General features: G+C 33.0%; 1 protein-coding gene and 1 pseudogene across 1 annotated transcript; both read left to right on the forward strand.

Annotated features, from left to right (window-relative positions):
• On the forward strand, nt 1-975 carry LOC25485255 (NDR1/HIN1-like protein 26). The gene has a single exon (XM_013614441.3). The coding sequence runs from the start codon at nt 161-163 to the stop codon at nt 854-856; it is 696 nt and encodes a 231-aa protein (XP_013469895.1). The 5' UTR covers nt 1-160; the 3' UTR covers nt 857-975.
• A 7,088-nt stretch (nt 976-8,063) lies between these two features.
• LOC25485259 (uncharacterized) lies at nt 8,064-21,472 on the forward strand (annotated as a pseudogene).
• Nucleotides 21,473-23,360: the final 1,888 nt, after the last annotated feature.

Below are 23,360 nucleotides of genomic sequence, written 5' to 3' on the forward strand. Positions count from 1 at the left end.
GCACATACTCAAAGTTCAAACTTCATTTCCTTCATATATATATATTTTATTTCCTCTATTCAATTTCACTTCAAAACCACAACCACATATACATAGCTCATTTTGCAAACTCCATCATTCTTTCATCTCCCAATATCACCCACAAAAACAAAAACAATAAATGTACGGAAACGACCACATACCCGTTCACCATGTCCCAGGTTCACGCCCGGGACCACACCCAACACCGAAGCCCATAAAGCGCCATCATTCCACCAAATACTACCTCCAACGGGTTCAAGATAGCCTCACAACCCGTGCTACAAAAATGGTATGCACTGTTTTCTTGAGCCTTCTTGCAATCATTGGACTCATCACCTTCATCGTTTGGCTCAGCCTCCGTCCACATCGGCCTAGGTTTTTTATGCGTGAATTCACCTTAACGGGTCTGGCACAACAAACTGGGTTCGGAAATGCCCAAATAGCCTACAAAGTAGACGCCCGAAATTCCAACCAGAATATCGGAGTTTACTACGAAGCTATGGAAGGGTCACTTTATTACAGAAATAATGTAATCGGGTCGATGCATATACCTTTTCCATCTTATCAAGGGCCAAAAAACACCACAAAAGTGAACGGTGTTTTCAATGGGGCCACATTGACCGTTAATAGTCAAGGTTGGTCAGAAATCCAGAATGATGGGGCTGATGGTACGGTGATGTTTATTTTGGAATTGACTACTGTGATTAAATTTAAGATATCCTCATGGGAAAGCCAGCGCCACAGGATGCACGCAACCTGTGATGCGGGTGTGGGATCTAATGGCACCCTCTTATCTATTTACAAAGATAAGAGGTGCACGGTTGACTTCGCTTAAGGAGACTGTTGTGTGTTTCCATGTCACACACAAAAGAGCTTGAAATTTCACTAATTTGTCTTTGTAATTGATTAATTTCCTTTTCTTTATCTATCGAAACTTTTTTCCTTACCATCCAACTTTTTATTAGTCACGGTTTTATTTTTATTTTTTTATCTCCAACTAATGCATTGTTGTTCTTGTTCAGATTTATAGTTGTGTTGTTCTTCCCTGTTATGTAATTATCTTCATGATTTTCACACATTGGAATTTACTAAGTTTGTGATAAATGGAAAAAATTGTAAGAATTTATTTATGTACTTATCATTTGTTATTTTGGTATCATAACTATCTTTAACTGCCATATGGTATTCAAAAAAGTCTTTAACCTCCCTGAGTCTTTTCTTTTACACAAGTAAAATTATGTCATTTCATTTACATCAAAAGAGGTAATGCACAAGAGAATACCATGAAAAGCATGAGAGCTAGCATAGGCTTCAAAAAAATAAAAACAGCTCCTGCAAATTTTGCACCTCTAATATCATAGGCTTCGTAATAGGCCACAAACCCCCACGTTACAAACCAACTCTGCCAAGAGTATTCTTGCACTCTAAGAAAGAGAGAAAATATACCAAATTGAGAGAAGAAAAGAGAGTGTGTGTAATTTGTGTTTTATTGATTATGAATTGAGTAGTTTTTATGGTACGTTTGCATAAGTATTTTACTTGATCTCTTACTTGAATAACAAGTAAGCAAACTAATTCACAACAAACTAGTTAGTTACTAACTAACTCTACTTCTAACTACTTGGTAGTTGAATTATACAACACATCCAACCAGAATATGCCAACGAGTTTTCGTAGCTTTCAAACTCAAACAGATAGGTTCTATGATCTTATGACGACTCACCAAATGTAGAACCCAAAAGAACCGCTATCAAGTTGTAAAAACATGAGAGGGCGACACCAATACAAACATGAAGTTTATAAAGCAATTAGGATACATGAAATTCATAGGTGACAAAACTCGTCAGCCTGTCCCGCTTTGCTCTACCCCCACCATTAACTTGTCTAAAACAGGGCATGGCAGGGCAAGACGAGATAGGAATGAGTTGAAAATCCTCACTGTATACATTGCTGACTAAGATCCTTATTGCATGGTTCGTTATTCCAATCGTCATTTCTTTTCCACAGTAGAACAGAATCCTAACTCAGCTTCATGAACGAACAGGACTATGAGGGGCCGCAAGTTGGTCGATTCAACAATTTACTTTGGAATAATATGAATGATATCAGAAATTTAACATCAAATGTTCCTAATGGATCCATGAAGTATGCTTATAAATCAGTTAACATCGTAGATAACCAAAAGCTGTATGCAATGGTATATTGCGTTCAATATCTTTCTTCAGATAACTGTAGTTGGTGTCTAAGTAATGCCATTTCAACATCTTGTTGTAGAGGAAAAATTGGAGGCAGAGTTTACTTTCCTAGTTGCGGCCTCAGATTCGAATTTTATCCATTTTCCTATCCACTTGCTTCGTGGACAACGATCCAGCAACCGCAACTACCTACTGCAACTGTTCCTCTTAGCACCTTGGCATATCACCAGGCTTTGCATAACCATTGACCAATAATCTTTTCTTATCCCTCAAATGAAAAATAAATAGTTAATCAATATTTTAACACTATACATTCTAACCACTTCCTTGATAGAATGGAATATAGAAAAACGAGGAAAAGAAGAAAACAAAATACTTTCAATCCATCATAGATGTTTATTAGGAGAAGATCACATATCAGGAGATTTCCATCCTAAATCAAATGCAGCAACAACAACTAAGTACTGTGGAGTTGCATACAGGAATCAGTTAGGTAAAGCACATATAATTATGGCTTTTCAAATGGAATTTATTAGCACATTTGAACAAGCATAATATTTAAGCAAAATCGGCTTTACAACCAAAACTTCTCTAAGCTCATTTTGTTTATTAGCTTTCCTGAACATACAATAAGCTAATATAATAATTTGTTGTTGGAAATTGTCTATATTCACAATGCATATTAGAGACCCCTACATTCTGTTTTCATTTTTTCTTCTTTTCATTAATTAAGAGAAATAGCTCAAAAGATAAAATTCTAACCAGTTTAAGAAATATTTGTTTTTTTAGCTATATAATCATTTTCTCATTTTTCTTAAAGGAAACTGAATATGACACAAGGTACTGATATTGATGCAGGGAAACGAAAACCGAAGAAGCTTACAATTTTTTTTATCATTGTTCCGATTGTTGTTTCACCGGTGCTTCTACTTTTGGGAAACAATTGCATTCTATATAGAAAAGAAAGAAAGAATGAGCATGATATTCTCAAATAAAGCTGTAATGTAGAAAAATATACTTCTATTTGCAAACAAAAGGAAGCATTTCCTTTAACCATGTAACTTATAGAATTCAAAATTGTTGTTGTAGTTGGGAATGATACGACCTCTTTGGAGTCCTTGCAATTTGAACTAGCCAATATCCAAGCAGCAACAAACAGATTTACTGCAGAAAATAGGAAAGGCAAAGGTGGATTTGGAGAAGTCTACAAGGTAAATATATCAACTAGTAGCACTACATTAAATGATAATATCAATTATACGCATTTTCCGTATTGACTTCTTTTAAATGTTGTTCAGGGAATTCTTTTGGATGGACAAGAAATTGCTGCGAAGAGACTTACGAAAAGCTCCGGCAAGGTGCAACAGAGTTAAAAATGAGGTTCTTGTTATAGCCAAGCTTCAACATAGACATCTAGTGAGATTACTAGGATATTATTTGGAAGATGAGAAGATACTTATCTATGAGTATGTGCCAAACAAGAGTCTTGATTACTTTTTATTTCTCAACATACCCTCACATTATTCTTTAATCATATTACCACAGTTTCTCTGCATATATAAATTACCCACCACTACCTTACTGTAACTGTTCAACTTCAAGCAACAACACTAATTATGATTACTCACCAAACAACACATACAATACCAACCTTAAAACTCTTTTGTCATGGCTTTCCTCCATTTCCACACCTACAACACACATATACAACACCATTACAGAATCCAACACCAACAACACTATCTTTGGCCTCTTCATGTGCCAAGTCCAAATTGGACCAAGCACAGTTTTCGTTTTTACGTATATTTAAAAACGTTTGAATCAAATACATTTGACTTTTTGCTTATATTTAAGATTGGCATGAGTAGTGAATTAACTAATGGTTCATCTTACTTTACAGGGTGTACATACCAATTGGGATGAGATGAAGAGGCTTTTGGGAAGCTCCAAGCAAGGTGCAAAAGAATTGAATAATGAGGTTCTTGTTATAGCTTGACTTCAGCACGTAAATCTAGTGAAATGACAAGGATTTTGTCTTCATGGACAAGAGTCTGGATTACTTTTTACTTGGTTAGTACTTTTTACTGTAATTACAGTTCAACTCTTAAGTTAAATAGACATATGTTCTTGCAAGATGATGTATCTTCGAATCTGAAATTGAAAACTCGCTAAATTCATTCGTTTACCTTCCCTTGAAGATCCTTTGAAGAGAAGACAATTAAATTGGTACAAAAGGCACAAGATTATTGGAGGAATTGCTCGAGGAATTCTTTATCTCCATGAGGATTCACGCCTTAAAATTAACACAGTGATCTAAAACATAGTAATGTTTTGTTAGATGGTAACAAGGAACCAAAAATCTTTGAATTCCTTTTTTCTCCAACATTCACTCACCGAAAAATTCAAATTCTCCGCTCACACAAGGTAACCCAAAACCCTTAACCATTGGCGCCCATATCATTCACCCAAAACGACTTATAATTCGAGCAGATGGAACAAGCAACACAACAAGTTTTCTCCTCCTCTCAGTCGTTTTGTTTCCACCTCAACAGTAGTTCCTAAATCTGATCCTCCCGATGTTGTCGATTTGCCTCGTGACTTTTGCAATACTCACAATGATGCTGTTAGTTCGTTTAATACCATGCTTGACTATGGTTTTGCTTCTATATACTTTTACAACATTGTTTTTTCTAGCCTGGCTAGAATGGAGGCATTCACCACTGTTCTTTCCCTTTCAAACAATTGGAAGAATCATCCGAATTCAACGATCATCATAAACCAGACAGTCATACTTGGGCTATCCTCATCCAGTGTCACTCTAGACAAGGTAAAATGTCTTCAGATATCTCTTTATTCCATAAAATCATCGACACCGGTGATAATCCTACTACACAAACTTTGAATCATCTTTTAGTTGGTTTTTGTCGCAGACGACAGACTGACAAAGCAATGCTGTTTTACAATGACATCATACTTAAAAACGGTTTTCTGTTGAACCATGATAGTTATCTTATTCTGATCAATGGATTATGTGAGATAGGAGAAACTCAATTAGCCATCAATATGTTGAGACAGGCACTACTGATTGACAAGGAACCAAAAGATGACTGTGATGTTACTGATACTCTCAAGTGCTGTTATAACTCCATATTCAGACTCTGCAAAGATAGACTTGTAAACCAAGCCTATGATTTATATTCTGAAATGATTCACGTTAACAACATCGAGCCTAATTATACCACATATCAAAATCTAACCTATGGTTATTGCATCCTGGGTCAATTCAAACAAGCAATGGAATTGCTTAGATACAGAATCGTTACCGAACAAGAGGTGAAATCTGCTAAATGTGCAGCTGCTTTGATGATAAAAGGTAGTGTCAAACCTAATGCTGCTAGTTATCACTCTGTTATTGGTAGACTATACGAAGAGGGAGCAAGAAGTGTTGTTATGAATAACATTGCACAAAGGGTGGAAAAGTTGCTACGTGCTAAACATTTTTTTAATCTTGAAATAAATAAATATGATTGAACAACAACAAACTATTTAAAGTGGGCTTGTTTGGTGAAGCATTGACGTTATCCAAAGACAATGGTTGGTTTGGTTTGCTTGCGTTGTGTTCCTGATGATGATATGGTATTTTCACTTTCGTAGCAATAAGGAGGCTCACACTCTTTGTGTGTAAGATATATGAAAATAAGCTAGGGTGGTGCAAAAGAACCATGCTTTTGTGGAATGTAGATTACATGCTTTCTAGTTTTCTAATTTAAGGACTATGTTTTTGCTTTTATTTTTTAATATTTATAATGTCTGGATTTGTGCAATATATAAATACGCATGTTTCTTATTTTATGCTCTTTGATTATATAAATACGCCTATGATTGTCTTGGCTTGTTACATTTTCTTGAAAGCCTGAACCATTTTTAGCATTGTAGTTTGCAATGGAGTTGATACATTTCTCCTATATTTCGGTGAGAGATATTAGTCGTTTAAACCACTCATTTTTTACAACTGAGATGAGATGTTCAGAATTTTCTCAATTTCTTTAGGATAACAGTTTCCATTTCATCCATATATTTTTTCCACATTTCTTTTGACCATCTGCTGGATGGACAGCACAATAATATGAACCTTGAATGGGTCTTTATGCATTGAAATCTGGCAAGGAGCACAAGTAACATTTGACCTATGTTTCACAGACACTTTTTGTAAGGTATCAAATAAGAGAGAGGAAAATCTTATAGAAGAAGGTTAAACATGATTTTGAAAGCACACTTTGATTCCTCTTTGACGCAATAATAAGAGAAAGAGACAATCTTACAAGTTACAGAAGATCAACATCTGCATAGGAGTAAATCTATCAACATCATAAATCAAGTTTGGTAAAAAGTACTAGTGATTTATCTTTTCATGTACTCTTCTATAAGATATAAGGATTTAATTAATAGACACCAAGATCATTTCATAATTGCAAATGCAACGAGTGAACGAAGTGGGTTGTTGTTACTTGATATTTTCACATTGTTTGTTATACATTATGCTTTGTTCGTTGATCTGATTGTCGAATCTTTTCCATTGTTGAGAAAAGTCCAAAAATAATTTACATGAGCAAAAAGGATTAAGTGGGCGAGGCTGGGCGACTCTTTTCCCTCATATACATTTTCTTAATCTTACTAACATTTCTGACAAAATTGTACCATATATCACTGTCAACCCATGGATACTATATCTAGCAAGAGATATATATCTTCTGCAATAACTTGGTACATTGAGAACGTGAACTGAAATCACCAATAATCTTTTCCTATCCCTCTAATGAAAAATAAATAGTTAAACAATATTTTAACAAGAAAGAAGAGAAAATCCCGGATAGGTGTCATGTTTCTATTGGAGGTACATGAGAAGGGGATATGTGATCCTGCCCGGTAAAAGAAGAATCCTGTTTAGTTATGTTGAAAAATAATCTGTTATCTAGTGGCCTTCAGCAACACTATACATTCTAACCATTTCCTTGATAGAATGGAATACAGAAAAATGATCTTACGGTTAGGAGGGAATGAGTATATGGTATGAGAGTGGAGATGATAGAGACAACGAGATTTGACTAGTGGACTTAATGCAGGCTTGGACAAAATGGAGAAACTAAACACCATTGGAACAATTGGATCCTCAAGAAAGATTTTTGTCTCAAGGATATATAAGATGCATCCATATTGCGTTATTATGTGTACAAGAAGACGCCAAACGATACACACTCAACATGGCAAACGTTGTTTGTTTCCTCAACAGTTCTTAAGTTTAGTGGATTAGCCATTACTTGCAGAATAGTCATTTTCCATCAACAGAACAATGGTGGACATTATGGTCAGAAAGGGATTAGACTCTATAAGTAATTGCATCCATCAATGGATCGACAGTGAGTCAATTTTACCCTCAGCAATTGAATATTTTCAGATAAGAAAATGAATAAGAATATTTTCAATTAGTTTATGAAATAAATCCATATTTTCACACACCTAAGATAAAATGCCGACAACTATCCTCAACTAGTTTTCATTTAGGATAATGTTTCATGAACACCCTTTCCTCTATACACACATTGTACCACTTCCATGTGAGAGTGTTTGAGAGACACAAAAGATGAGTTTCTTATGTGTGTAGGGACCACATGGACACATGTCACAATTATATGTGGGTGTACAAGTGGCATATGTCACCTAAGGTGGTTTATATATCACTACCCTTTCATTTATAGTAAGAGGATGTGGACACCCTAAATTTTGTCCTCAACCAAAAGTAGCCAAGATTGTTTAATAATTTTCACATGGTTATACCTAGTGGGTGGGGCTACTATAATCATTAAACTACATGAAGCTTAAAAAAGAAAACATATATATAAGCCAGTACCAACATTTGAGCTCCTAGTTCACCCCAAGTATGGAATCCTTCCATTTGCTACTTACACTTCCAACTTTCTTTTCCCTCTTTTTTCACTGCTTTCCTTCTCCCATCATACAAGCTCCTGCTAATGATGCAACACATCCTTACTATAACTGCACAAGGAACATTACTTCTGCTTCCGGTTATGCTTACCGTTCCAACGTCAAAACACTCCTAGACTGGCTCTCCTCCAATAGCAGTAACAATGCCAGATACTACAATGCCAAAGTTTCTAGCCAAAACAATATGGACGCAGTTTACGGTCTCTTCCTTTGCATTAGAGACATTGACCCCAAACTCTGTCAGTTGTGTGTGAAAGAAGAAACCAAACTCATATCATCACTGTGCACCACAGCAAAAGAAGCCATAGTTTGGCACACAGCGTGCTTTGTGCGCTATTCTGATCGTCGAATCTTTTCCATTGTGGAGAAAAGTCCAGAACTTTATTACATGAGCGAAAAAGATTATGTGGGTGAAGTTGGACGCTTCAACAACATTCTCTGGGATATGTTGAACGATTTGAGAAACGAGGCAGCAAATGCTTCTGGAAAATTGGCTGATAAGTCAGTGAATATCACAGACAACCAAAAACTATATGGTTATGTTTGGTGCGTCCCATACCTATCTTCAGAAAACTGTAGCTGGTGTCTTAGCGATGCCATAGCAGAAATTCCAACTAGTTGTTGCAGAGGAAAATCTGGAGGAGCAATATTTTATCCCAGTTGTGGTCTTAAATTTGACTTAAATCCTTTCCACAAGGCACACAACAATGTTGCTTGGGGGCCACCGCCTCCACCACCAACAATTCCTCGTGCTTCAGCTCCACCAGGTTTAAGCTTTTGAAAATCCTTCATATATATTTTCTTAATTTTACTAACATTTGTGACACAATAAGACAGCAATCAAGTTAATATCATACCCATATATTACTGTCAACCCATGACTACTATATCTAGCAAGAGTTATTTATCTTTTGTAATAGCTTGGTACGTTGTGAACGTGAATTAAAATCATTACTAATCTTTTCCTATCATTCTAAGGATGTTAGGACATCAACTAGTAACAAAAGATCAAAGAAAACACAAATAACAAACAATGGAACACGATTGTTTGTTTTCGCAGTTTGGCCAATTGCCTGCCTCTGACTATAGAGAAGCTATAATTCCTTATACTACTTGAGCGAATTAGGGTTTACAGTGTTACAAGCACATATATAATAATTAACTACCCCTTGTCCCTCTTCTATGTTTATATAGCAGCCATACTCAACAAAGGAAAATATAAGTAGTTCATCAATATTTTAAGAACTAGGAGAGGGTTTAGCTTTAAAAAAGAAAAGAAAAAATGGCAAGATGTTATGTTTCAATGGGAGGCCCAAGAGAAGGGGATACATGATTTTGGTCCTGAAAAAAATCCTGATTAGTCAAGTTGGAAAAGAATACGTTGTCTTATAGCCTTCAACAACACTAAACATTATAACCACTTCCTTGATAGAATGGAATATAGAAAAATGAAGAAAAAAGCATAAAAGAAGATATTTCCAGTCAATCAAAGATGTTTATTTGGAGAAGAGAGGGGAATCAGGAAATTTCCACCCTTAATCAAATACACAAATATTCGTAGTGCATAATAGTGACCCCTAATATCAGTTTTCTTCTTATTTTCAACAATCAAGAGAAATAGCTCAAAAGATAAAATTCTTACCAGTTTATGAAATCTTAGTTTTTTAGCTGCATAATCATCAGTTTTCTTCTCATTTTTCTTAATGAAAATTGACAATGACACAAGGTTGATATTTATGCAGGGAAAGGAAAACAGAAGACACTTACAATAATTGTGATTATTGTTCCGATTGTTGTTTCACTGGTACTTTTAGTTTTGGGAAGCGGTTGCTTTCTATATAGAAAAGACAGAAAGAATCAGCATGATATTCTCAAAGAAAGCTGCAATGTGGAAAAATGTATTTCTATTTGCAAACAAAAAGATGCATTTCCTTTAACCATATAACTTATAGAATTAAAACTTGTTTCTGTAGTTGGGAATGACATTAACTCTTTGGAATCCTTGCAATTTGAATTTGCCGAAATTGAAGCAGCAACAAACAGATTTGCTGCAGATAACAGGATAGGCAAAGGTGGATTTGGAGAAGTCTACAAGGTAAATATATCTAGTATTACGTTAAACAATAATATGACTATACCTATTTTCCATAACGACTTCTTATATATGTTGTTCAGGGAATTCTTTTGGATGGACAAGAAATTGCGGTGAAGAGGCTTACAAGTAGCTCCGGGCAAGGTGCAGTAGAGTTTAAAAATGAGGTTCATGTTATAGCCAAGCTTCAACACAGAAATCTAGTAAGATTACTAGGATTTTGTTTGGAAGATGAGGAGAAGATACTAATCTTTGAGTATGTGCCAAACAAGAGTCTTGATTACTTTTTATTTGGTAAGTTGTTTTTAAACTTAAATATTATAACTTTAAACTAGAAGCGCCTTGATAAATGAATGACCTTTTATGGATCCATTATGATTCGAACTGGATAATCAACCTTCCAAATAAACTAATATTGTAGACCCCCAGAAGCGAAAACTATTATCTTGGTCTCAACGTCAGAAAATCATCAAAGGAGTTGCCCGTGGAATTCTTTATCTCCATGAAGATTCTCGCCTCAAAATCATACATCGTGATCTGAAACCTAGCGATGTCCTGTTAGATGGTAATATGAATCCAAAAATATCAGATTTTGGCATGGCTAGAATTGTATCAGTAGATCAAATTGAAGAAAATACATGCACAATTGTAGGGACATAGTAAGTTTCTAATTCCTACTTTACTTCATTCAATTTCTCATGTCTATTACTTTATTTTACCTAAAAATAATTTTCATTCATATTCATTGATGCCCACTAAACAGGCTTTCTTGTTTTCATATGTAGTGGATATATATCTCCATAATATGCAATGCATGGATATTTTTCTGTGAAGTCTGATGTGTATAGTTTCGGAATCATGGTTCTAGAAATTATTAGTGGAAAGAAGAAAGGTTGTTATGCTGAATCAGAATGTGTTGATGACATCCGGAGATATGTGAGTACAACATTTCTTACACATCTCATTATAGAGTTGAAAAAATGATTTTTTTTCATTAACAAATGGATATTGTAGGCTTGGACAAAATGGCCAGAGCAAACACCAATGGAACTAATGGATCCTAATATAGAAGGAACTTATTCCCATGAAGAAGTCATCAACTACATCCACATTGGTTTGTTATGTGTTCAGGAAAATCCAGAAGACAGGCCTACAATGGCAACAGTTGCATTCTACCTCAACAGTTCTTCAACCAACTTGCCATCCCCTCTTGAACCACCATATTTTAAGCGTAATGGAACTGAAGACAATATGCCCCCCAACATCGCACTAGATAATATAAGTGATTCCACCAACGGAGTCACTATGACCGAATTTTTCCCTCGATAAGATGTGGGCGAAAACAGTTTTCGTTGTATGAATATCATTATCTGCTGTTACACAACGCTTGTAGACCATGGTAAACTATAACATATAATAGAGAACATCTACATGTTCGAATAAAACTAATTGGCAAAATCAAGGAATCGGGTAAAGAACATTGGAATCGGTATGGAAATGTACCATACACTTAGAACTTTGTAAATAGAAAAAGTAAAGGCATTAATTCATTAAGCAAAATGTGTGTGCATATTTTTGAGAGACAATTTATCAAACAGTTGTAGTGTGTAAAGTATGATCAGCAAAATCAAACAAGAGAATTGTTGTGATCATATATATTTTGGTGATAGAATTGATTGAGAAATAACATTTAGCACATCTTAAAAGGAGAACAACCTAAATAACACTTTAACTTCCCCATTGGTTTACAAATGCATCTTTCTTGCGGAATAAAATGCAGACAAAATTATCATCTATCTTTAACTCAAGTGCAGAAAACTCTGTTGTCGTTCAAATTTTATTTAACTCAAATGAATTTAGTTAGTTGATGATTTCTTTAACAACTTTTATTTCATTATTCCCACCCTCCAACTATTCTTTTAAATGTTTTTCAAATAAACAACCATATATTTAAGGCTTGGACAAAATGGGTATGAGAGCTGGCCAACGTTGTCAAAATCGTGTTAACATGTAAAATCACCGAATTCCCTCAAAAAAAGAAAAATGTAAAATCACATAATTTTATGTTTTTAGGTTTTAAATTGGTTTGGGTGAAATCGAATTCAAAGCAATTTCACATCAAATTAAAATAGGGTAAAATCGAGTATAATCAATTGAAATCAACTTGATATTATTAGAGGGTACTCTTTAACCTTTAAGAATTTTAGAAACTTATAAATGTATAGTTTTTTTTTTTTTATAGTTTTGTTTTTAATGTTTTTATGATTTAGTGGGATACATAATTTGTTTATTTAGTTTGACCACGTTTATGAGCATGCCACTTTTTTTATTTTTTTTAACACAATGGATTTTTTAAAATATGAAACAAACACTATCAAAACTAGCAAAAAGATGGGTACTCACGTGCCCGTTTTTCCACTATTTTGATTGCTTTAACGTTTGAAAATTATGAACACTGTTTTTTATTATATTTTAATTTTAATTAAAAGCAAAAATATAAATGTTTTTGCTTTAATATTATAACAAATCAAACTAACCTTTGTCAAAAAAAAAAATCAAACTAACCATGATTATATATTTTAATGACACCAACAATATAAAAAAAATATAATCGAAATTCTTATTTTTTTTTTTAATGACACCAACAACAATATTTATTATAGAAAAAGTTGTTTAAAAGTATAACTGGGATAATAAAAAAATATGTATAGAATATAGATATACTCATCTAGTATATGTATATTACACTTTTTAAAGGATAAAGGAAGAAAAAATTTACTCTTCCTTTATCCTTTAAAAAGTGTAACATACTTTTGTTTAAATGTTACACTTTGTAAAATAAAAATATTCATACCGTCTTTGTTACACTTTTATTTTAATATTTAAATTTACTCTTATATATTTATTATATGTATTGAAAATTGAGGATAATTTTATAAAAATAAAAAGTCACCCAAAAAAAGCAAAACATGTTATTTTCTTTATACACGTATGTGTATTCTTTATATATAATATAGATAACTAAAGTGATTTTTTGGTTAATTTTTTTTCTTCGAAAAAGTCCAAAACAAACGGACCTTTAATTAGAGGGAGTGTGAGTGTCTTTTAAATTTTAATAAAACCCCAAGAGATCTGAGTGCAATTTACTCTATTTTTTTAAAGTAAAAAAATATACTTTTTAAAAACGAGTTTTTTTTTTTTAAAATCCTAAAGACCTAAACAAACTTGTTAAAATTATAAAAGTGATGCTTTTTATAAAGAAAAAAAATCTAAAAGTGTATAACAAACGCACCCAAATCCAGTGCAAACCACCTTGATTTTCCATGAGAAATTGTCTCTCGCTCGTGGTCCTTTTGGTTTTGAATTAGGCTTTGAGCCTGACCAGACGATACAGTTTTAGTGTTTAATAAAGCTTACAAACACGTACGGCTAAATCAAAACACAGCAATGTTTCAACCTTATCAGGATCAAAATCCAATTCCCATATTTGTGCTCGTGGTCCCTAATGCAGCATTACGTACCTAGTACGGAACCTCTATTTCTATCATAGATAAGATATGTACATATTATTGAGTTGCTAAGCTAATACATGATTGAGAATATCATAGACAAGAGAAAAATTGCCCTCTAAAATTAATAAAATTTATTGGTTGTTTAACATGTGTACAAACTAATTAAAATTTGACATCTACCATCTCTGTCACATAATAAGTGATTCATTTGTAAAATAATCTCAAAATGAATGACTTATTTTATTTTTTAATACAATATTAACTACATTTTTCAATTACATATTATAATTAATATTAATTTTTTTTCTAAAAAAATATTAATTTTATCACTATCAATTTAACATCTTTCACTTTGTATTTATGATAATGGTGAATGCATCAATATTTAAAAGAACACTTAAAATCATTTTTTCTTTTACTTTTACATTTTTTTTTTATTTCATCTGTCATAAATTATAAGATTTTTTGGCTGTTTTACGTGTATTAAAAAATGTTATTGATTTTGCATGAAAAAAAGATATTATAAGTTGTTTTACAAATTTGTTATTAATAAATAATATGAAAATGATAAAATAAGAATTGAAAAAAATGATAATAATACATAGTTAAGAATATAATTTATTATATTTCAACGTGTTTTTAAAAGTTTTATGGGGTTTTTATAAGGTTCAGATTCTAAAATCATAACTATATAAGACGCGTGAAAAACTTGTAGGATAGAAAAAGAAAAATCATTTTTCACCGGTCATAATGATTTCTGACGAAAAGTACAAGACATCCTAAATATAGGAGTATAGAGCCCAATTTTAAAGGGGTTGCACGCGTGGTTATGAACAGGTCAGTGTATTTCTGTTCGGTAAGGACCCGCCCGTTTCTTCTTAACATTGCTATTTATAGTTTAAGGTCATTAATTTTTAAGATTGGCTTCGCATAACAAATGGAAGGTTTTGTATTTTCAATTTTCATTACCAATTTTGTATAATTCTAAAATGATTATTTATTGATGGATTAAATATATTTTTAGTCCTTTTGTAAAAAATATATATATGTATTTTTAGTCCAACGAGATTTCAAGTTTAATCTCTATTAAAATTCAATTGTAATTTTGGTCTTCCATAATTTTGGTCCTCCATCAATATCGAGTTTTCAAAAAAAAAAAAAAAATTGGTCCTCCATAATATTTCAATTTACAAGGATAGTTCCAATTTTTAAATTTTTTAAAAAATAAATACTTTTAGTCCTTAAAATGAATTAGGATCCTCTCCATAATTTTTTTGAAGTACTAATGTTTCCCATAAAATGCAAATAAAGAGTAAACATTTTTTTTTTTGAAGTACTAAACTTAAAAATTTATAATTTTATACGGATTAGAGGTATATTTTAACTCTATTGTTTTAATTGTCTTTTATTGACATCATGGCTAATTGGTGAGAAATTTTTAGTAGAAACCAAATGAATGAGTTGTTTGACCAATAAAAAGATGCTAACCATGCGTAGAAAAGCAATGGATGAGGGGCGTTACTTTTACTCCATAGTACAAGTGTACCACAACATTTTCCTTTACGTACCTAAATGTTTGGATCACAGTTAAAGTTACATGAGCTGCAAAAGAGTGAATATGCTACTTTGTTCTTGAATTTATGAACATCAATCAATTTTGTTATAGAATTGTTAGAAATAGGAAAATTATCCTCGATTTATTTCAAGTCTATCAAATGAGTACTTCTGTCAAGTTTAGCCATTAGACATGCCGAAATGTAATGTCAAAACATCGATATTTTTGTCCATGTCAAATCCCCCGTATGCAATGACCAAACTTTTCTTAACATATGTGAATAATATTAAATGCTTATAATTAGGGTCGAAAGAAGTACATATATACTACAAAATATAATTCAATTATAATTATGCAAAAAAATGTACACATTTACTACAACACCAACATTTTTAAATAAATGTGTAAAGTGGGAATGAGACGTGTATAATCAAGAGATGGAGGGAGTGGTATATATATATATATAAAAAAAAAAAAAAAAAAAGCTCAATTTTTATGTAAACTTGATGGTATGAAAATTGGCATGAATCGTATGTAAGTTTAATAACTAAATTTAGCTTCATAATAAAAGTTGCTTGATTATTGTGTATTTTACTCACAATTTGTAGAAATACCCTGATCCCCAACAATGGTTTCTTCTTGTGTAAAATCTAAAACACGAGTCATAACAGTAAAGACTACGTTGTATGCAATGGAAATGGAATTGGAATATTTCCTTCCACGGCCTTCTTTAGATATGTATGTGATTGCTCATCCAACTCCTTGAAAATGTTGAATTCTGCAGAAGCTGGTGTATCTTGACATATCTGAGCATATAAGAAAGTTGATGAGCAATCACCCTTATAACTGCACTTGGTATAGGACTAGGATACAAATTTTATCCATTTTACCATTTACTACATTAAACATACACTTAGTGTTTTATTTTTAAGTTGATATTATATTTCAAAAGTTATTAAAAATTGTTTGTTATTTTTGTTGATTTAATCAAAGGCTTAAATCACATTTTCTATTATTATGTCTATTTCCTTAATATAAGGAACAACACAACTCTCAGTGAAAGATCCTTCATTTTTTCTTTACACGTACTTACTACAATAAATAGTGATTGCCATCAAAGAAAACAAAGAGACACAGTATACACACATACATACTTTTTCAATTTATTTTTTCTCTCATCCAAAATGTTGAGTTTCTGGGTTACATCTCCTGACATCTTTGTGATAAATTTGAGTTCTTCTGTCATCTTTGGTTATGATTCATAACGGGGAAGACCTGTTGTATCCTGGTGGAGGATATTCGCTTATGAGGCAGATAAAATCTTCAAGGACATTGACTATGTCACGCCTCAGGTAACTTAATAGTGTGCTTTTTGTAGGTTTCCTCTACTTTGATTTGTTAAGATTTCGATGGAGCTGTGTCGGCAATACTTTATTTCTCTTTCTTACTGGTCTTAATTATTTGTTATCATATTTCTTTTAATTTCTTCTTATTAATGATAGTTTCACATCTAAATTTACAACACTTAATGTGTATTTATTTACAATAGTGCTGAATAGTACGAGACGAAAGCATTTTCCATTTATTTAATGCCAAGATAATTTTGTCAAAGTTACAAAGTATATCTCTTACAAAATTACGCTGGTTTACGGTAATTTTGCCAAACTCGTCACAACATCAAACAACCACTTAACAGAACAACGTAATTAACACTTTAACTTCCCCCTAGTGTACATAGGCAGCAGCTTTCTTGCGGGATATAATTTTTAATTCTTACACACCCAAGGTAAATGCTGACAATTATCCTCTAAGTCAACTGCAGATAACTTTGTTCTCATTCAAATTTTATTTAAATCAGTTTCTTAAACCATACAGAATAGTGAAAATTTATATGCTATAGGGATTTTATATGCTCAGATTGATAGGCCAAAGGAGTTTAGTTGATGTTTTTTTTAACAGTTTTCAGTTTCATAATTTTCTCCCACTATTAAATGTTTTTAAAATAAACAACCATATTTAAGCCCATGTGTCATTTTAGAGTGGGAAATATATAAAATATATACAATAATCTATGTGGACACTGAAATTTTTGTCCTCGAGCAAAAGCAGCCGAGGTTGTACTTTCATAATTGCAGTGAGTGAATAAAGTGGGAATGTTACATGATGTTTTCACAAAGCTTTTTGAATGTGGTGCAGAGTATAAAATTATTGAGTGGAGATAGCAACATGTGTAGAATATAAAAGTTTTCGATAAAGACTGAATCAAGGGAATGAAATGAATAAATTACTTAGTGGGTTGGGCTATATAATCATAACTATTACATTAATTATTATTTAACCAAATCTTTGTCATAGGATCATTAAACTAAATCTTTAAAGTTCACAAAAGAAAACATATATATCAACGACTACCAACGTCACTAACTCACTATGCTTGTCATATCATATTATGAGTTCCTAGCCCCCCTTGTGAAGAATGGCTTCCTTCCATTTGCTGTTTTTACTTGCAACTTTCTTTTCCCTCTTTGTTCATTGCTCTCCTTCTCCCATCATACAAGCTGCTATTGATAATGGCACACATGCTTTCTATAACTGCACACGGAACAACACTTCTAATACCAATAACTCTTACCGTTCCAACATCAAAACACTCCTAGATTGGCTCTCATCCAATAGTAGTAACAATGCCAGATACTACAACGCCACAGTTGCAAGTGATAACACTCTGGACACTGTCTACGGTCTCTTCCTCTGTGTAAGAGACATTGACCCCAAAATCTGCCGGTTGTGTGTGATAGAAGCAGCCAAACTCATATCTTCACTGTGCACCACAGCAAAAGAAGCCTTGGTTTGGTACAGCGCATGCTATGTGCACTATTCTGATCGTCGCTTCTTTACCACTGTGGAGAAAAGTCCAGAAATCAATTTCATGAACGAAAAGGATTATGTGGGTGACGTTGGGCGCTTCAACAACATTCTTTGGGATATGTTAAACGATTTGAGAAGGGAGACTGGAAATGCTTCTGCAAAATTTGCTGTCAAGTCAGTGAACCTCACAGAAAACCAAAAAGTATATGGCGGTGCTTGGTGCCTCCCATGCCTATCTGCAGAGAACTGCAGCTGGTGTCTTAGTGATGCCATAGCTGAAGTTCCAACCAGTTGCTGCAGAGGAAAATCTGGAGGCACAATATTATATCCCAGTTGTGGTGTTAGATTTGAATTATATCCATTCCACAAGGCAGACGACAATAATTCTTGGGTGCTGCCTCCACCCACAAATCCTCGCCTTTCAGCTCGACCAGGTTTAAACTTTTGATTATCCCTCATTTACACTTTTTTAATTTTACGACCATTTCTGACATAATAAGACATCAATGTAATCATACCATATATTACTGTCAACCCATGATTACTATATCTAGCAAAAGATATATCTTCTGTAAGAACTTGGGAGAACAAGAATTGAAATCACCAATAATCTTTTCCTGTCCCTCTAATGAAAATATAATTAGTTCATCAATATTTTATCAATTAGGAGAGGGTGTTAGCTTTTCGTGAAAAAAGTTTCTGCTAGATGTTATGTTTCTACTTTCTGTGGTGGGCACAAGAGAAGGGGATATGTGATTTTGCTTCTGTGAACAAATCATGATCGGTCAACTTGAAAAATCATTTGTTGTATAGTGGCCTTTAGCAACACTACACATTCTACACACTTCCTAGATAGAAAGATATATAGAAAAACAAGGAGAAGCAGAAAACAAGATACCTTCAATCCATCATAAAGATGTTTATTAGGAGAAGATAGGGGAATCAGGAGATATCAATTTTTAATCAAATACATTAATAACAATAAGTACTATGGAGTTATATACACAAATCAATTGGGTAAAACAACATAGAATATGGCTTTTCAAATGGAATTAATTAGCACATCTGAATAAGCATACTATTTAAGGAAAATAAGCTTTACAATCCAAAGTTCTCTCTGACTATTTTGATTATTATTAGCTTTCCTGAACATACACAATAAGCTAATCCAAAGAAGATACTAAAAACAAAATTCTTATTTTCTCATTTATATGACAGGGCTCAGGGGGTAAATTTTTTATTTATTTTTTATTTTTTTAAAAAAAAAGCTGTTTTATTTCTTTTCATCATTCAAGATAAATAGCTAAAAATATAAAATACTTATCAGTTTAAGAAATATTTGTTAGTTAGCAGCATAATCATTTTTCTTGATAGAAACTGAATAACAGAAGGTACTGGTATTGATGCAGGAAAAGGAAAACAGAAGACACTAACTATATTTGAGATTGGTGTTCCAATTGTTGTTTCACTGATGCTGTTAGTCTTTGGATGTTGTTGCTTTCTATATAGAAAAGTACCAAAGAATCAGCATGATATTCTCAAAGAAAGCTGTAATGTGGAAAAATATACTACTATTTGCATATAAAAAGAGGCATTTCTTTTAGCCATATAACTTATAGAATTCAAACGTGTTGTTGTAGTTGGAAATGATGTTACCACTTTGGAATCGTTACAATTTGAATTTGCCAAAATTGAAGCAGCAACAAACAGATTTGCTGCAGAAAACAGGATAGGCAAAGGTGGATTTGGAGAAGTCTACAAGGTAAATAAATCAACAAGGACTAGATTAAACAATAATCTAGATTAAACAATAATCTAGTCCATAACGACTTTTTTTATTGTTATTCAGGGAGTTCTTTTGGATGGACAAGAAGTTGCTGTGAAGAGGCTTACAAGAAGCTCTGGACAAGGTGCAGTAGAGTTTAAAAATGAGGTTCAAGTTATAGCCAAGCTTCAACACAGAAATCTAGTGAGATTACTAGGATTTTGTTTGGAAGATGAAGAGAAGATACTTATCTATGAGTATGTGCCGAACAAAAGTCTTGATTACTTTCTATTTGGTATGTCATTTCTAAACTTTAAACTAGATGTCTTGATAAATGAATTACCTTTTGTGGATCCGTTCTTATTTGAACTCGAAATTGACCATCCAAAGAAACTAACATTGTAGATCCCCATAAGCGAAAGCTTTTACCTTGGTCTCAACGCCAGAAGATCATCAAAGGAATTGCCCGTGGAATTCTTTACCTCCATGAAGATTCTCGCCTCAAAATAATACATCGTGATCTTAAACCTAGCAATGTCTTATTAGATAGTAACATGAACCCAAAAATATCAGATTTTGGCATGGCTAGAATTGTATCTATAGATCAAATTGAAGAAAGCACGTGCACGATTGTAGGAACATAGTAAGCTTACGATTCCTACTTTACTTTATTCACCTTCATACATGTCTTTTTTACCTAACAATCATTATGAGCGATGTCTACTAAACAAACTTTCTCGTTTTTCATATATAGTGGTTATATATCTCCAGAATATGCCATGCATGGATACTTTTCTGTGAAATCAGATGTGTATAGTTTTGGAATCATGGTTCTAGAGATTATTAGTGGAAAGAGGAAAGGTTGTTCGGCTGAATCAGAGTGTGTTGATGACATCCGGAGATATGTGAGTCAAAAATTTCTTAGACTTCTCTTGAATAGAGTTTTTGAAAGAATTGTTTTCTTAATTGACAAATGAATATTGTAGGCTTGGACAAAATGGGCAGAGCAAACACCACTTGAACTAATGGATCCTAGCATGGAAGGAACTTATTCACATGAAGAAGTCATCAAATACATCCACATTGGTTTGTTATGTGTTCAAGAAAATCCAGATGACAGACCTACAATGGCAACAATAGCATTCTACCTCAACAGCCCTTCAATCAACCTGCCATCCCCTCTTGAACCACCATATTTTCAGCGTAGAGGAAATGAAGAAAACGCGACCTCCAACAAGGAATTGGACAATATCGGTAATTCAACCAACGGAATCACTGTCAGTCAATTCTTTCCTCGTTAAGACATGGGTGAAAACAGTTTTCACTTTATTTGTTGTTACATAAATACTATAGACCACAAAATTGAACCATGTGAAATACAATTGGAATAAAAGTATAACATATAACCAGAGTTACATTTATATATTGGAATAAAAGTAATTGACAATTCTATTCCTGGAATCTATGGAAATGTACCATGAATTAAGAACTTTGGAAATAGAAAAAGAAAAGGCATTAACTCATTAAGCAAAATCTGTGTGCCTATTTTACAGAGATATTTTATCAAACACTTGTGGGACGTAAAAGTATGATCAGCAAAACCAAACAAGACAATTGCTGTAATCATTAGAGTTGATTGAGAAATTACCTAGGTGCATCTCTAGTTCTACATCTCTGTCTTCTTTTACTATCTTAGCAGTCCTCAACTCGATTCCATTTAACTTTTTGAGTATTACACATGTTGTTTGGTGAGAAACACATGTAAAATACCAAAATACCCCTAGGCAGTTGACTGTCGAGGAAAAATAAAATCGGCTGCAGTTAACTACCGAGGAAAACCTCGGCAGTTAACTTCCGAAATTCAATTAAATCCATCGGCAATTGAGTGCCGTGGAATCACTTCGTGTTCCTGTATTCACCCAAACAATTTTTCCATCAAAATTTCTTTTCCCAATCAATTTGTGTTCATGAACAATTTTTTATCTTCACCCAAATTTCCTTTTCCCAATCACTTTGTGTTCCTGAACAATCAAACAATTTTTTATCTTCACCCAAATTTCCTTTTCCCATCAAATTTAATATTTTTTCTTTGTGGGTAGTTCCCAAATTCATCAAACAAAAAAAGCCAATTGAAATTTGTTATGTGGATCAAACTACCATTGCAAAACCTTGGGTAAATTAGGATCAGAATAATTGAAGAAGAAGAGAAGAATTGGAATCTAAGTGTCTCAACGGTGTATGAGGCTTTTTCACACATGGACTCTTTCACCAACCTTCCATGAACTTTGCATGAGGCTTGTAGATATGAAAATGCATGTGGTTTCAATATTTTTTTTTTTCTAATTTTGTATGAGCATGCATCGACAAACAAAAAGAAATGGAGTGATTCCACGGCACTCAATTGTCGATGGATTTAATTGAATTTCGGCAGTTAACTGCCGAGGTTTTTCTCGGTAGTTAACTGCAGTCGATTTTATTTTTTCTGTCGAGGAGTATTTTTGAATTTTACATGTGTTTCTCAGCCAAACAACATGTGTAATCAGCAATTCTCTAACTTTTTTGCATTGTGACTTGCCAGCTCTGCATCCTAGCTGGCATGGACTCTAAACAATGATGCTAGCAGTGATAAACATTTATCTTTAAAGAATCGAGGATGTACAATCATTTTAAAACAACCCTTTCATACTCTTTCTATTGTTTTAGTTAAAAAACAAATAAAATGTTATCCCAAAAATTGTTGAAAAAAAGGGAAATGATATTTGTATTTTAAACAATTTATCTCGTAATTGTATTGTGTTTTTTATTTTTTCTTCCTTATTTTTGTTATTGTTTTTTATCAATAAGAAGAGAGAGAAAAATTATCATAAAAATTATCGTCAAATGGTTGTACAAACATCTTTACGTACTGTACACAAAAAATATATATATCTTTACTAAAAAAAATAATTGTACAAATATCAATTCTCTATCTTTTTTTGAACAAACAAAAATGGAATATATATTAACCACCAAAAGCAAACTCCTCTAACACAAGGTGTGCCAAATGAATTACTTTAAAAACAATGAGTCGGTCAAGCACCCATAAACAAACCATTAAGCGATGCCCAAGCATTGGAAGGGATTGAACACCACCTATCTGTACCAAACCTAAAAACAATCTTTTTGGCTTTCAACCAGGCTAAAGACATATATTTAACGTTATCTAACAACATGGAAATAGAAGTTACAACATTATTAAAGAGCTTGCTATTACGCTCTTTATGCATGTATTACTCTTTGGCGCACTAGTAGCTTCTTTTTTATATAGATGCACTCTAAATGATTGTGTTTTTCACATAATATTCTTTTA

Source organism: Medicago truncatula, chromosome 1 (assembly GCF_003473485.1).
Source record: "Medicago truncatula cultivar Jemalong A17 chromosome 1, MtrunA17r5.0-ANR, whole genome shotgun sequence".
NCBI lineage: Eukaryota > Viridiplantae > Streptophyta > Magnoliopsida > Fabales > Fabaceae > Medicago > Medicago truncatula.

Excerpts from the sequence above, each read along its gene's own strand:
- LOC25485255 (XM_013614441.3), top strand. The coding sequence starts at position 161 with ATGTACGGAAACGACCACATACCCGTTCACCATGTCCCAGGTTCACGC.